Genomic DNA, 16,108 nt, shown 5'->3' with positions numbered 1-16,108 from the left:
TAACCCCACCCCACACCACCCCATCCCCACCCCTACTGCACCCCACCCCCTGGACTATCATTGCACTCAGTTTCTACCCACTCACAAAGCTTTCCTTACCATCCTGAAGACCTTTAAATATCCATGGTGACATCTGTGTGTAGGTTTTGTTTTTTTTTTTTGAGGTTAACTTGCTTCATAAGTCTGAATTATATTCATTAGGTATTATCAATCTGGATGCCTTCTATCATGTGGTGGTTTGAGTGAGAACGGCCCCCAGACTCATATTTGAATGCTTGGTCCAGTTGGTGGGACTGTTTGGCAAGGATTTGGAGGTGGGTCCTTGTTGGAAGAGGTGTGTCACTGGGATTAGGCCTTCACATTTCAAAAGCATATACCATTCCCAATTAGCGCTCTCTCTCTCTCTCTCTCTCTCTCTCTCTCTCTCTCTCTCTCTCTCTCTCTCTCTCTCTCTCTCCTATTGCTCCAGCACCACCATGCCTGACTGCCTATTGTCCTGTTTCTCACCATGATGGTCATGAGCTGTAAGCCAGTCTGGGATGAACTCTTTCTTCTATGAGTTGCTTTGATTCTTCACAGCAACAGAAAAATGCTAAACGTCACCACTGCAACCCCAGTCTACAGTTTTAAAACTACTAGAAACTAAAGTCAGGGGCCCATAAGAAGATGAATGAATTCACCCATTCTATCCTGCACCTGAAAGTTTAAAATGCCAGGTTAGGTTTAAGTCGTATTAGGGGGAAACATTACAACTGTAAACTTTGTTCCAAGTTTACACGATGTGAATATATAAAGTGTAGTTGTTTTACGTTCCACAGGAGCCGGAGAACAAGCCGTCCTTCCACCAGCGGGGGCCTGGCACGCATTACGCACAGCGTATATAGCTGCATACGCACAGTGGGCACTAACCAGGTTTTTGAAGAGTGCGGTCAACTCCTTGGTGAACACAGAGAACTTCAGAAACGCGCTTCCTAAGTCTGGGTCATCTCTGCATACACAGTTGCCACCGAACTTCTCCAGAGCCTGGGTGTACTGTTCCTCGTTCTCCACGTGTGCTGCAAGACCAAGCGGAGGGGCTGTTAATTTACCTACTGAGCAGTCGAGTCCTGGACCACTAGGCCCTTCTCTGTCTCGGAGAACACTAAACACATTGCCCAAAATTAAACATGGAGAGCATCCTCAGAAAAGACACCGAGTAAACAGTCAGGTTGCAGGAGCGGAAATACAATTACTATTCCAAAATGAAACCACTGTGCCCAAAGAAAAAGCTAGCGACGTGAAAATGTCCTAGCAGGTGCCCTCGTCTGAAGCACAACAGAGACTCTCAGAGATATCCCCATTACCCCAGGGTTTCCCAGACTCCTCCTCCGCCCAACCACATTGTCTAAGAGAGGGTCCCAGCTCCCTCTTAGAAATGTGGGAGATGACAACTCTCCTCCCAGTAAAGCGCAGGATGCCCAGTGAGAGATCCACACCACAGTCACCTCTTCACACAGGGACTGTGGTGCTCTCTGAAGTCTTGGCTGGGCAACCAGAGCCAGCTTGGTCCTCATTGCCTCTGCTCAGGGTTCCCTCTGCCCAGACCTCCCACCCTAGCTCCCACTCACACGATCCACTTGTCTGTTCTCCTGAAACTCTAAAGACTTGTCCTAATCCCTAATCCCTAATCCCTCCTCCCCTCTCCTTCCATTGACAGGCCACACTGAAACTGTAAGTCTGTTCTCATCCATTGGAAGCACTTAGGTGAGGGACCAGGCTGTACTGGTCCGCATCATGAACATAAGGCCACAGAAGGAGCAAACTCTGCCATCCCTTTACCATTGAATTCAAGACAACACACTAAAGAGGAAGAGTCCTAGGCTCTCTAAGCTCAGCGGCTCCACTGGTACAGAGGACCAAGATTACCCACAGAAGGAAATGTGGCTTGCTTCATGGTTGATGGCTTGCCTAGCGTGCTCCAAGTCCTGGGTCAGATCCCAGCATCGCACAAACCAGGCAGTGTGGCATAGAGCAAGTCTGGACTACATGAGAACATATCCAAAAAATAAGAAAAGTATAAAGTCATACCCAGCTGTTTACCGACTAAAAGCCGGAGTCCGCACTCGGATCTCCAATTCAAAGCAAGGGTAAGGAGCATAGTAACTCCAGTAAGTTAACATGATGGATTCAAATTCCCTCTCTGCTAGGACAGGCATTTCAAATGCAACCAGCCAGTCTGAACTACCACTCCCATGGGTCTTGCCTCCTAGACTTTTGTCTCAATTAGAAACTAAGCACAAACAGTTTCCAGGAGAGGCAGGGCAGGCAAGTGCACGGCACAATTTGTGTAGGGGTTGCTGGGCAGAGATGGTCCACACACACTGGCTGTCTCATCAGGGAACGATCCAGAAGGCTCCTCCTCAAGGCTTCTCTGCAGTCGCCTTCCTCAGAAACAGAACCACTGCTCATTAGCGCCAATGCCCGGTAACAAAGGGACGAAGCCCTTTTAAGGGCAGGGTAAACCCTGAGCCAGTCCTGTGATCTATGAATGGCCTGTTCTGCCACTGCCAGGGAGGCGCCACGTCCTTGACCTCAGCTGGCACCTGGTATTTGTGGGGATGCTAATGTGGATTTAGCAAACACTGGAGAAAATTAAATTTCAATGCCTCAGTCTTTTTATTTTGAGAAGCATTCCAGGGCCGGGGATGTCCTTAGTGGCAGTGCTTATTTAGCGTGGACAAAGCCCTGAGGATCATTTCTCAGCACTGGGTTGGGGAGGTTCCAGAAAGAGGCTCAGGAATTCTAGATGAGTACACACACACACACACACACACACACACACACACACACGTACGTACACAATCACACACACAATTGCACACACACAATTGCACACACAGACACACACACGCACACAATTGCACACACACACAACTGCACACACAAACACAGACACAGACACACACACGCACACAATTGCACACACAGACACAGACACACACATACACACACACGTACACAATCACACACACGTACACAATCACACACACGCACACAATTGCACACACACACAATTGCACACACAGACACAGACACACACATACACACACACACGTACACAATCACACACGTACACAATCACACACACGCACACAATTGCACACACACACAATTGCACACACAGACACAGACACACACACACAACTGCACACACAAACACAGACACAGACACAGACACACACACGCACACAATTGCACACACACAATTGCACACACACACACGCACGCACACACATGCACATGTTGGTATCACAGGGGAAGCCCTCAGGAGATCTGGGCTCTGTTTCTATGGCTGCCAGGGGGCAGTTGTGTGACTGGTAGGTAAGGGTAACCCCCACTAAACCTACTCTTTCTGTTTTGTGACAGAGGCTTGCTGGCCTCTGATGTCAGAATATAATAAGAGTCAACGTAGGGTAAGGACACACCATGCACACAGCAAACACCACACACAGCAGTAGCAGCGACAGCAGATGCCGCAGAATGGTACAGCTGGACTTCAGCCCTGACAGTGTCTAACTCTCCAGCCTGCTCCTCTCTTCTCTGACACTCGCGTTTCATATCTAAAAATAGCTTACCTCTCGCCAGCAAGACAGCTCAGCGGAGATAAGTACCTTCTGTGCAAAACGGACAGACAGGGTTCAGTTCCCAGGTCCCACGTAAAGGTGTAAAAACGGATTCCGTGGTCATCCTCTGATCTACATGCGTGTGCTGTGGCATTCATGTGCTCACATACAATAGTAAATCATATTTTAAAAAGCAAAACTAGGGCTGGAGAGATGGCTCAGTGGTCAAGAGCACTGACTACTCTTCCAGAGGTCCTGAGTTCAAATCCCAGCAACCACATGGTGGCTTACAACCATCTGTAATGGGATCCGATACCCTCTTCTGGTGCGTCTGAAGACAGCCACAGTGTACTTATATACAAATAAATAAATAGATCTTAAAAAAAAAAAACCTAGTTTACCTTGCTAAAACTGAAAGTACTCAATTTTTAGATTCTTAAATTCCATTTCACAGTCAGATCAATAATCCCCATTTCGATGTATAAGTCTAACACATGTGATGAACTACAAAGAACAGGCCTTCTGCACCAAATACTATCAAAAAACAAAAACAAACAAACAAAAAACCACCTCCAAGTTAAAACATAGGCAAGGCCCAACGAGGTTTTAGCCCAGAGCTGATGGCCACAGCATATAGCTGGGGCTGGTCACGTGCAGAGAGAGAGAGAGAGAGAGAGAGAGAGAGAGAGAGAGAGAGAGAGAGGGAGAGGGAGAGGGAGAGGGAGAGGGAGAGGGAGAGGGAGAGGGAGAGAGGGAGAGGGAGAGGGAGAGGGAGAGGGAGAGGGGAGAGGGGAGAGAGGGAGAGAGGGAGAGAGAGGGGGAGAGAGGGAGAGAGAGAGAGAGAGAGAGAGAGAGAGAGAGAGAGAGAGAGAGAGTGTGCACGTGCGCGAGTGTGTGGAAGGGAATCTCCTTCAAGGTTCAGATGAGTAGAAGCCTCTCACTCCAGCTTGTATGCTCTGTATTTCTGTGTCTTCCTAGGATGCCCAGGGCAGGGCCCACTGTGAGAACAGCCAACTTGCCTGTAAGCATGGTGACTGACTGTTCCAGATCATCCCCAAGTTGGAAATTTCCCTACCGAGATCTGAGCGCAATCTGAGAGCCTTTATCATCCTTTTGCCAAAAAAACAAACCTTAAAATAGGAACCTAAAATAAATAGCCTGGGAATAAAGTTTCTGGAAAGATCCCAAAATGAATCTATCAGCTTTTATTTACAGAACTGAAAACTGTTTTACGGGACACCCGCTCTCTTACCTCCCATGCTTCAAATACATCTTCTGCTCCAGTTTGTGGGATCCCAAGCCCAGAATATCTCCTCTGGGAGACTCGGGAAGATGGGAATCTGAGCCGCAGGACCCAGCTCCAGGATGAGACCCATTTCTTTGGAGTTTTCTCTGCATCTGTTCCTGTCTCCCACACCTCAGGGCACAAAATCCAATCTACTCAAGAGATGAATGAACTAGGGTACGCTCACCCAAGAACCTATCCTTTAAGCAGCAGCAGACATGAAGGTTAGAGGCAAGGGTTAGGTTTTATCTTGTGCTTTTCGACTTACCTGATTGTGTCATTTTAAGTGTGTATACCAAGGAGGAGACCCAATGAATGTGATTTAAGGGAAAAAATCATTGGATCTAAAAAGGCAAAAGGCAGCTCCTTACTGCTCTTAAAAAAAAAAAAGATTTATTCATTTATTATATGTAAGTACACTATAGTAGACACACCAGAAGAGGGTCTCAGATCCCATCACAGATGGTTGTGAGCCACCATATGGTTGCTGGGAATTGAACTCAGGACCTCTGGAAGAGCAGTCGGTGCTCTTAACCTCTGAGCCATCTCTCCAGCCTCCTTGCTGCTCTTTAATGAGACACATATGCATAAAGCTGCATGTCAAAGGGGCACAAAGCACGAAGGGTGCGGGCCACCAGCACATAGCAACAGCACATGGCAGTAGGGCTGGCTTGCCACAGCCAATCAACCTCCAGCTGCCAATGCGGTCATAACCGTCTCCATCCTCCGTTATCTCATTCACTACTTTCAGCCCAGCTGCAGAAGCACAGCAGTGCATTAGATTGAGACCAGGGACAAGGACGTTCATAGGAGCAGGCATAAATGCCCAGGGAAAGAGACATCAGTGTCCTCGCTGATCACTGCTCCATGCCAGGCACCAAGGAAACATTTGGATAGATGATCCAAGGGAAAACAAGAAGGCAAGAAGCTCTGTGAGCCCTGGAGAGTCCTGTGCATCCAATGGCTGTTAACATCTCTTTCAAAGTTCCTGCCTGCATCCAGCTCTCAACTCCGAAACCAAAGCCGGCCAGGACAACCTTCCTGTGCATCCTTATCCTTTACCCTGTCCTGTTCTAAATGTGCTGAGGGAAGGCCTGCCCTAGCCCTCTCTTTACAGATAGCAAGCCAGGCACGGGGAAGACAGCAACTGCATCAAGTTACACAACGAGTCTGTGGAGCTGGGGGAGACCTCTGGCATCCAGACTCTCAGCCCAGCGTTCTTCCTCCACACCAGGGACCGTTGGTGCATTTGCTCTACTCACAACCCTCCCTTCGGCTCTAGGCTAAAACAAAGGCCACACCCTTCCAGTCAAGGCAACAACTCATCGATGAGGAAGAGAACCAGGTGGGCAGTTCCTGTTCCCGCACCAGTCTGGCACAAACTCCCACGTCACCCCGAGGGCTACTGCAAGCCCCTGCTCCATACAAGACCATAGTCACCTGGATTCTGGCTGAGAAGCATCCACTGAGGTGACACGTTTGAGCTACCTAGACAGCTAGTGAAGGGAACAGTCAGGAGACATTCACTCTCCATGACAGCAGCACCAAGAGCCACTCCCCAGATGAAATGATTAATATTCAAATGTGCATCACATGTTCACATAAAGATACTCCAAAGGTGACCACAGCTAGGGCTCTACAGGTTGTCTGGTTTCAGAACTCACCTGAAGCCCACAATTTCTAAAGGAAGGGATGATCTCGCCCCCTCGCAGGGTCATTTCCTGTCCCAGGGGAGAGCTGGCTTTAGAATTCATTTTTAGGGTCAAGCCCAGATGAAACACTGAAAGTAATCTTCTGGCAGACAGCTTGGTGGTCTGTAATAAAGTCTTTAAAATGTTCATGCCATTTGAGACCTCCACTTCCGGGAATCTATCCAAAGCATCGGTTCTTAACCCGTGGGTCTCGACCGTGAGAAAATGCACATTTCCGATGGTCTTAGGAACTGCAATACCACTCGGGAGTAAAATTACATTTATAAGATAGCAATGACAGTAAGATAGTTGGGGTTCCCCAGGACCATGAGACATACGTGTTTTCTGGGGTTGAGAACTGCTGGTGTGAAGAGAAAAGCCAAGGTCAGTACAGCATTGTATACAAGACGATTTACAGACTGGAAACAGGAACTGTACACAGTGCCAACAAGGCTCAGCTGGAGGAGGGTGAGCATGCTTACAAAACAGCACATGAGGTTGGCTTTTAAAGATTTATTTATTTTTAATTTTATTAACTTGAGTATTTCTTATTTACATTTCGATTGTTATTCCCCTTCCCGGTTTCCGGGCCAACATCCCCCTAGCCCCTCCCCCTCCCCTTCTATTTGGGCTTCCCTTCCCCATCCTCCTCCCATTACCACCCTCCCCCCAACAATCACGTTCACTGGGGGTTCAGTCTTGGCAGGACCAAGGGCTTCCCCTTCCACTGGTGCTCTTACTAGGATATTCACTGCTACCTATGAGGTCAGAGTCCAGGGTCAGTCCATGTATAGTCTTTAGGTAGTGGCTTAGTCCCTGGAAGCTCTGGTTGCTTGGCATTGTTGTTCATATGGGGTCTCGAGCCCCTTCAAGCTCTTCCAGTCCTTTCTCTGATTCCTTCAACGGGGGTCCTGTTCTCAGTTTAGTGGTTTGCTGCTGGCATTCGCCTATGTATTTGCTATATTCTGGGTGTGTCTCTCAGGAGAGATCTACAACTGGTTTCTGTCGGTCTGCACTTCTTTGCTTCATCCATCTTATCTAGTTTGGTGGCTGTATATGTATGGGCCACATGTGGGGCAGGCTCTGAATGGGTGTTCCTTCAGTCTCTGTTCTAAACTTTGCCTCCCTATTCCCTGCCAAGGGTATTCTTGTTCCTCTTTTAAAGAAGGAGTGAAGCATTCGCATTTTGATCATCCGTCTTGAGTTTCATGTGTTCTATGCATCTCGGGTAATTCAAGCATTTGGGCTAATAGCCACTTATCAATGAGTGCATACCATGTATGTCTTTCTGTGATTGGGTTACCTCACACAGGATGATATTTTCCAGTTCCATCCATTTGCCTATGAATTTCATAAAGTCATTGTTTTTGATAGCTGAGTAATATTCCATTGTGTAGATGTACCACATTTTCTGTATCCATTCCTCTGTTGAAGGGCATCTGGGTTCTTTCCAGCTTCTGGCTATTATAAATAAGGCTGCGATGAACATAGTGGAGCACGTGTCTCTTTTATATGTTGAGGCATCTTTTGGGTATATGCCCAAGAGAGATATAGCTGGGTCCTCAGGCAGTTCAATGTCCAATTTTCTGAGGAACCTCCAGACTGATTTCCAGAATGGTTTTACCAGTCTGCAATCCCACCAACAATGGAGGAGTGTTCCTCTTTCTCCACATCCTCGCCATCATTTGCTGTCACCTGAGTTTTTGATCTTAGCCATTCTCACTGGTGTGAGGTGAAATCTCAGGGTTGCTTTGATTTGCATTTCCCTAAAAATATGGAACGCTTCACAAACTTGCGTGTCATCCTTGTGCAGGGGTCATGCTAATCTTCTCTGTATCGTTCCAATTTTAGTATACGTGCTGCCGAAGCGAGCACTTAAAGATTTAATTGTGTGTGTGTGTGTGTGTGTGTGTGTGTGTGTGTGTGTGTGTGTGTGTGTTCTCATGGAGGCAAGAAGAGAGCGTTGGATTCCCCGTAGCAGGTACTTGCAGCTGGCCTAGTTGCAGGTACTAGAAACCCACTCAAGTCTTCTGCAAGAACAGTGTGCACTCTCAACGACTGCGGTCATTTCTCTAACACCAGGGGCAGCTTGTTAAATCATCTCATGGAATGGAGGAGACTCGGCTTGAAAAAGGAAGAATATAAAATTAGACATTCAGTCTCCATCTTCATAAATTATAAGATAACAGGATGGAGGCTGAAGGAAAATGCATCAAAATGCATGACTAAGGTTAAAAATAACAAGCACTCAACACACTGTTGCCTTTACGCACCAGGCAGCGGACCCCACACTTTCTGGAATATTCCTTTATGCTATCTTATAGCTGAGGAAACGAACCAACCGTTCGTGGTGCCAGTCCAGGGTGGCTCGTGGTAAGCACCCACCAAGCCCCTTCTGTTCTTGCACACCAGGAAAGATGTCTTCACTCACAACCAGATTTCCTAAGCCAAACTTAGGCATCCTCATAGTAAGAAAACAACATAAAGAAGCTACCATTGGCTGACTTAGCTCCATTACTTTAGCTCTCCATGCCTGTGTGACTGTAGTTGCCACTGGAGAGATGGCTCGGTGGTTAAGAGCCCAGGGTGTTTTTCCAGTGGATCTGGGTTCATACCCTAGCACCCACATTGGAGGCTCACAAAGGTCTGTTAACTCCAGTTTCGGGCGATCTGTTACCCTCTTCTGGTTTTGGTAGGCATCGTACACACCTGGTGCACAGACATACATTCAGGCAAACACCCATAAACATTAAAGGATTTTTAAAACTCGCTATAGTCTTTCCACTTGTGTACAGTGGCATAAGTCTTTAATCACAGCACTTGGGAGGCAGAGAGAGGCAAGATGATCTCTGTGAGTTCAGGGCCAGCCTGCTCTACATAGTGAACTCCAGGTCACCCAGGGCTACAGAGAGAAACTCTGTCTCAAAAATCAGACAGAAAGAAAGAAAAAAAGAAAGAGGGAGGAAGGGATGCATAGAGAGAAGGAGGAAGGGAGGGAGAAAGAAAGAAAAGAAAAAAAAAAGAAAAAAGGTAAAATCACTGTAGTCTGTTACTCTCTCTCAAAACTCTCCCTGGAAGAGACAGCACGAGCAAGAAGGTAGTCATCTCTGGCAAGACTGATTTCAGGGGACACTCCTTCCCAACCTGGAGCTTTCTCAAACACCTGTAGGTCTTCCCATTTCAAGAGTCCCCTGAATGGCACTGGTCCCAACATATACCACCCTGGTCTGATGTCATGTACTAAGTCAGGCTGTGGTCAACACAGGCCAAGACATGAGCTGACCACTACCTGTGATTTGCATGGCCCTCTGCTCCTGTCTTTTAATGATCCTGTACTGTCAGGGACAGCTCAGAGGCACTGTGAGTAACACAACTCCCAACTGCTTCTTCCAAACTCCTACTGGCCACCACACACTGACGTCAAGAGGAGGATGCAGTGCCGACAGAGCTGCCTGTTCATCATGTTGCTGGTTTCCGACCCTTTAGAACACAGGCTGTGGGTACTGAAAACATCAGCTCTCGTGTGTGTGTGTGTGTGTGTGTGTGTGTGTGTGTGTGTGTGTGTGTTCTCATTCTGTATTTCCTAAGTGCCCGTCATCTAAGGGAATAAAACCCAGTCATGTGGGCAGCCTATGATGCAAATGAATAAAGATTCCTATAATAGGCCTTGGCCTTGAGAAGCAAGCCTCTCTCAGACAGAAATGCTCTCGGAGAGTCATGAGCTTGGTACATGCAGACCCTGGGCAGAGGCAGCAGCCAATGGAGGGCCCCCTGGGACAAGATAATGAAGTGCTTCCCCTCGGTAATAGAAAGAACTGGAAGGTAATTTAAAGGGTCATAAAATCTGTATTAAGGAGATGGATGAGGGGTTGGGGTGTGTGTGTGTGTGTGTGTGTGTGTGTGTGTGTGTGTGTGTGTGTGTAGGGCCTAGAGAGAAGGCTCAGTGTGTTAAGAGCGATTGCCCTGCAGGCACAAGGACCTAGGCTCATACCCCCAGCACCTGTGTAAAAAGCCAGGCATGGTCATGTAAGCAATTCGGTCCCACAACTGGGAGACAGAAATGGTGGATCCCCGGCCCCAGAAACTTGTTGGCTGGCCTGCCTAGCCCAAAAGGGCAAGCTTCAGCTTTAGTGAGAGACTTGTCTCAAGGCAATAAAGTGCTGGCTTCCACACACGCACTGATCATACACACACACACACACACACACACACACACACACACACACACACACACACGAGGTGCACACCTACATTCCAGCAATGGAGGGGGTCAAGCAGAAGAATCGCTGGAAGGCCAGCCTCAGCTACATAGTGAATACCAGGCAAACCAGGGCTATAAAATGAGATCCACATCTCAATTTTAAAAAATGGAAGAAGGAGGAGGAGGAGGAGGAGGAGAAGTAGAAGAAGAAACTGGAGGTGAGGCAGACTTAGATACAACACAATGAATAACGCTGGGATCTGCCAGTACAAACATGTTAAAACAACCCACGGTGACAGCGAATGTACGAGGCAGAAACAACACTGGAAATGAGGAAAACCTCCAGCCCTGGAAGCCACAAAGGTCCCTGGCAGTTTCCTGAGACCCCAGGACAGGATGCAACTGGAGATGAGCTCAGGGCTGCCTGACTCATGCAGGGACTCTCCCTGGTTAGAGCTGCCTGTGTCCGACTCTGCTCTAGGCCTAGGTTAAGGGTGCGGCAGACGGCTCTCTTCAGACATGTAATTTCCAGGTGCCCCTCGAAAGGAAGTAACTCCAGGCAATTAGAAACACGCCGAGATTTGCATCCAATTGCATTCTTTGCCAGAGGAAGTCCTCTGAGGAGGCCAAATGATGAAATCAGCACAGCACAGCACAGCACAGCACAGCACAGCACAGCACAGCACAGCACAGCACAGCACAGCACAGCACAGCACAGCACAGCACAGCCTAGCATGTGTTCTCCACCCAAGCTGCCTTTGGCCTTTTCCCTTTTGATTTGATTTTATCGACCTGGGCGTATAATTCCCTATTACTTACAACGGTGACTTGGTGAGATGGTAAGATGCCCTCCTATTCAACCCCCAACCCCTGAGGCAAGGAACCCGGACAACTTCTAGAGTTTGATGAGGGACAGTTATAGTCCCTGAAAGTCAGAGTCCAAAGCCTCATTTGATGGCTGCCACTGCCGATCTGAGTCAACCAAACAGGTAACTAACGTTTCATCTTGGATAGCTCTGAGGGAACAGGTTCAGATTCTGCTGGGTGGTCCTGCATTACGCTAAGGTAAGCAGTGCGAGGTGACAGTGTCCACCTGGGAGGTTGACAGTCTGCACAGCCGATCAATCTTCACCTTCCAGCTCTCAGAGGCACCAAGAAAGTTTGCAAGATTATTCTACACTGTCTCTCTAGATCAATGGTTCTCAACCTTTCTAAGACCGTGACCCCTTGATACAATTCTTCATGCTTTGGTGACGCCCCCAACCATAAAATTAGTTTTGCTGCTACCCCTACGATAGGGTTGTCTGACTTCCCAGGGGGCTCATGAGCTACTGCTTTAGAGGCTTTTAATGTACAGAATCCGGGGATGCGCACATCCCATTTAGGCCTGGACGGAAGAAGCCAGGGCCCAGATGAGTCTCAATGTCCCTCCAATCAGAACAATACCCACAAGTCTGACTCAGGCCAACGCTTACAGGCTTGATGTTCCTGTGATTAACATGCCAATCACTGCTGACAAGATTCCCTCTGCAAGTGTCCCAGTACATTCCAGTCATCGTACTTAATCACCACAGAGAGTGAGCTGGCAGCCAGAGCCTGGACCTGGGAACACTGTCAGACTTCAACCCCTGTCATCACCTCTTCAACCTGCTGCTAGAACCTTCCAAGGATCCGCTCACACAGTCACCTTCTCCATCGAGCTTCAGTCAAAACCTGCTCTTGGAAAACCACCTCTTAGACAGGAACAAGCCCTCGGGTGGGTGTGGCACCGGCACACCTTTAATCCAGCACTCGGGAGGCATAGGTGGATGGATATCTGAGTTTAAAGCTAGCCTCATCTACAGAGTGAGTTCTAGGACCACCAGGGCTACACAAAGAAACCCTGTCTCACAGGTTGCCTCTCCCCTCTGAAAAGAGCAAGTCCCAAGTCCTTCCGCATTCTGGTAAGATGAGCTTTCTCTGGCCCAAAGACTCCAAGGATCTTACAACTCAACAAGACAACAATCTTCACACTCCCCTGAGGGCATCTGAGAGTCACCTCTAGCTTAAGTGGCATGTACAGCCTCACACTAAGCTAGTGACCAGCCAAAACAGCCTACAGATCGCCAGGCTCGGGGAGGAGCTGCACGTAGCATGTTTTCCTCTGGTGTGCATCCTCGCCACGCCCTAACTGTGTGCCAGCTACCCTGCCTGCGAAAGGTCAGCGCCTAACTCACAGCGATGCTGTAGGGATGACATTTATGGAAGCGGATCTACAGCAAATACACAGACATCTGACATCCGTATCATTTCTATTCTACCATCAAGCTTATAAGGATCTTGACGGTGGTATATGCCGTTTCATGATGTGATGGTGCGCTATCTCTTTCTAATAACAGAAATGTGTGCACGGATTTTGTACCCTGGATTTCATAAATGTTCTCCTTCCTGTTGTACAGTCCCATCATCACAAGCGGCTGATCCCGGTTTTGTCACAGGAGATGCTGTTGATTTTTTTTGGCATGATAAGCAAGGCAACGTGCAAGTATATCCTTCCATGTAGAGGCTTTGATTTCAGTGATGCACACTGCCTACAGATTTCTGAAAACTCTGTGTGCCCATTTTCAATGCCACAACCATGGAGCAGGGTCCCCGATTTCGAGTATTCTCGCCCACCTCTAAGGACAACTATGATTCATTCTTCCATGTACGAATTAGAAAACCATACCCAGATGTGGTGTCCTTCTTAATATGCACTGAAACTTCGATCCCTAAGCTAAGAGTACATGCTTCTCGTTAATAAAAATAGGGCCAGTGAGGTGTCTCAGCAGACTGAAATGCCTGTAACAAGCCAAGTAGTGGAAAAAGAAAACTCCCATGAGTTGTCCTCTAACCTCCTTGCTTGTGTGGGTAAGACTGTGTGCGTGCACACACACACACACACACACACACAGACATGCACACTCACAGACACATATACACAGACATGTAACACACAGACACACAGAGACACGCACAGACAGACACACACAGACACACACAGACATGTACACATACACACAGACACACACACACACACAGGGTGGGGGTGGGGGGCTATGAATTTTCTTCAGTAGGTGGAAGACAGTAGAAGTTGCAGCTAAAATTAGCATTTCTTCCTCTGTACCTCCCTATTTGGGGAAGTGACAATTCCCCCCAGGGTCTCCAGATTCCAGGTGAGGAGGATTCTAGCTCTCCCTAAGAACATTCCATCCTCTCAGTGAGTCTAGAAGTGAAAATGAAAGTCTCACACTGCTTCCTCTTTGATGGAGATGAATTTTCCCACCCGCTGATGTGTCAAACACAGATGGAAACATTAGCGTCAACCTCCTAGCTTGGAGGAAAACACCTTTATGCTGAGACAGAGCTTAGAAATGTTAAGAAATAAGAGTTGTTTGTGTGTTTTTTTTTAAATATAAAGTAGGGTTCGTTTTTGTTTGTTCATTTTTTTTTTTAAGAGTTTGGGTAGCAGTCCACTGAGTGGGAAAAAATTACAGAACCGGTTTCTCAGCAACACGAAAACCTGTTTATAAGACTTTCCACAAAAGGCATTCCCAACAGAGAGCACGCTCCCTTGCTATCACAGAAGAAAGTCAATGCTTAGTAGATAAAGGGGGAGGGGGATGCAGATACCTTTACAACCCAGGACAACTTCAAAGGTGGACTTATCTAAGACCAGTTCTACCCCGGGGCACTGTTTAATTAGCAAACACTGAAGCTATAAATAGACCAGTTGAACCAGGGACTCCACAGGTGGGGGTCTAGCCTGTGGTTTTTAACCAGATCTCCCTGGAGCAGCGGTTCTCAACCTTCCTAATGCTCAGACCTTTTAATACAGTTCCCCAAGTTGTAGTGTCCCCAACCATAAAACTGTTTTCATGGCTACTTCATAACTGTAATTTTGCTACTGTTATGAATCATAATGCAGGGGGCTGGAGAGATGACTCAGTGGTTAAGAGCACTGACTGCTCTTCTGGAGGTCCTGAGTTCAATTCCCAGCAACCATATGGTGGCTCACAGGCATCTGCAATGGGATCCGATGCCCTCTTCTGGTGTGTCTGAAGACAGCGATAGTGTATTTCACAGACATGAAATAAATGAATCATAAGGCAAGTATTTTTGGAGCCACAGGTTTGTCTAAGGGGTTTCGGCCCACAGTGAGAAGTGTTGCCCTAGAGCCCTCAGAAATATTGCTTTTAAGGCAAGAATTGGTAAATTAAAACAACCAAACAAAGCTTTGTGAGCTAAGAGGAGATCCTGAAGTGTTTGTATACACATCAGATAAAAGAATAAAAACCAGCTTAAAACAGGTTTGCTGATCCCTGCTCCAAATCATCCAGGCATGTTCCTTCTACACAAACCCACAGAAACCCTCACAGAGCAAACCTCACAGCCGGTGTCTGCCGCAACAGACACTGCTTGGATCTACCATTATCGGCCGGTCTTTCTCTTCTGCATGAGGAGGGGGATCCTAGGATAGTGCAATGGAAGCAAAATGCACTGGGGGTTTATTGGGCACCTATATGCAGCTGTTAACAGTGCCTGGATACCAGGGACCCATTAATGTGGGACCCACCAGAAGAATCTAAAGGGAACCTCAGAGGCTTGATGTGGGAGGAAGAATGTCCCATCCCTCACACCATTAACCCCTGGAACCCCTGAGTTCAGTGTGCTGCCTGATGTGCAGAAGAGTAGAGGAGTTAAACTTGCTAACCAATTCGAGATGTGGTTGTTCTAGACGACGGGGTCCTCAGCGGGTAAAGGTACTTGCCACCAAGCCTGACAGCCTGAATTCCGTTGCTAGGAGGGCCCATGTGGCAGGAAGAGGGAATCTAACTGTGAAAGTCACTCTATGTATGCACATAGCCCCCACCCCACCCCACATACAATAATTAATACATGTGATTCTGAAAGCGTAAGGCACTTAAATGTGAAGGAGGCGGGAGAGTCAGTGTCTGTAGTGGGACTGAACCACTGTATCCCCAAGTTCAAGACTGAAGTCCAAACCTTCAATGTGTTAACATGGAGAGATGGAGCTTCTAGGAAATCGTTAGCTTTAAATGAATTCTGAAGGCAAGGCCCTCATGGGACTGATGCCCTTGTGAGCAAAGGACTTTCTTCCTGTATCTCAAGAAAACAACTGTCAGCCATGCATGGTGGAACACCGGAGGTAGAGGCAGATGCATCTCTGTGAATTCTCAGCCAGTCCCGTCTGCATAGTGTGTTCCAGGCCAGGCAGGGCTACAGGGCTATGACCTTGGCAACCTAAGGGGGGGGGGTCCTGTTTCTAGAACTGCAATAAGCACCTGCT

The 16,108-nt window shown here is 47.7% G+C and overlaps 1 protein-coding gene and 1 non-coding gene across 8 annotated transcripts in view; both read right to left on the bottom strand.

Moving 5' to 3' along the window:
* Asap2 (ArfGAP with SH3 domain, ankyrin repeat and PH domain 2) overlaps positions 1-16,108 on the bottom strand; it is a 163,065-nt gene that overhangs the window by 84,944 nt on the left and 62,013 nt on the right. For 6 of the 7 annotated variants that reach the window (XR_010052116.1, NM_001108704.2, XM_063262069.1 and 3 more), the window contains 1 exon segment: positions 910-1,055. Coding sequence is in view for 6 of the 7 variants with exons in the window: in NM_001108704.2 (NP_001102174.2) it covers positions 910-1,055 (146 nt within the window). In the remaining variant the exon portion in view is untranslated. 7 annotated transcript variants of the gene reach the window in all.
* Positions 8,347-8,453, bottom strand: LOC120093281 (U6 spliceosomal RNA). Its single transcript, XR_005486390.1, has one exon. It is a non-coding gene; the product is annotated as a U6 spliceosomal RNA (small nuclear RNA).

Source organism: Rattus norvegicus, chromosome 6 (assembly GCF_036323735.1).
Source record: "Rattus norvegicus strain BN/NHsdMcwi chromosome 6, GRCr8, whole genome shotgun sequence".
NCBI classification, from domain to species: domain Eukaryota; kingdom Metazoa; phylum Chordata; class Mammalia; order Rodentia; family Muridae; genus Rattus; species Rattus norvegicus.
This window is presented reverse-complemented; position numbering and strand designations above follow the sequence as displayed.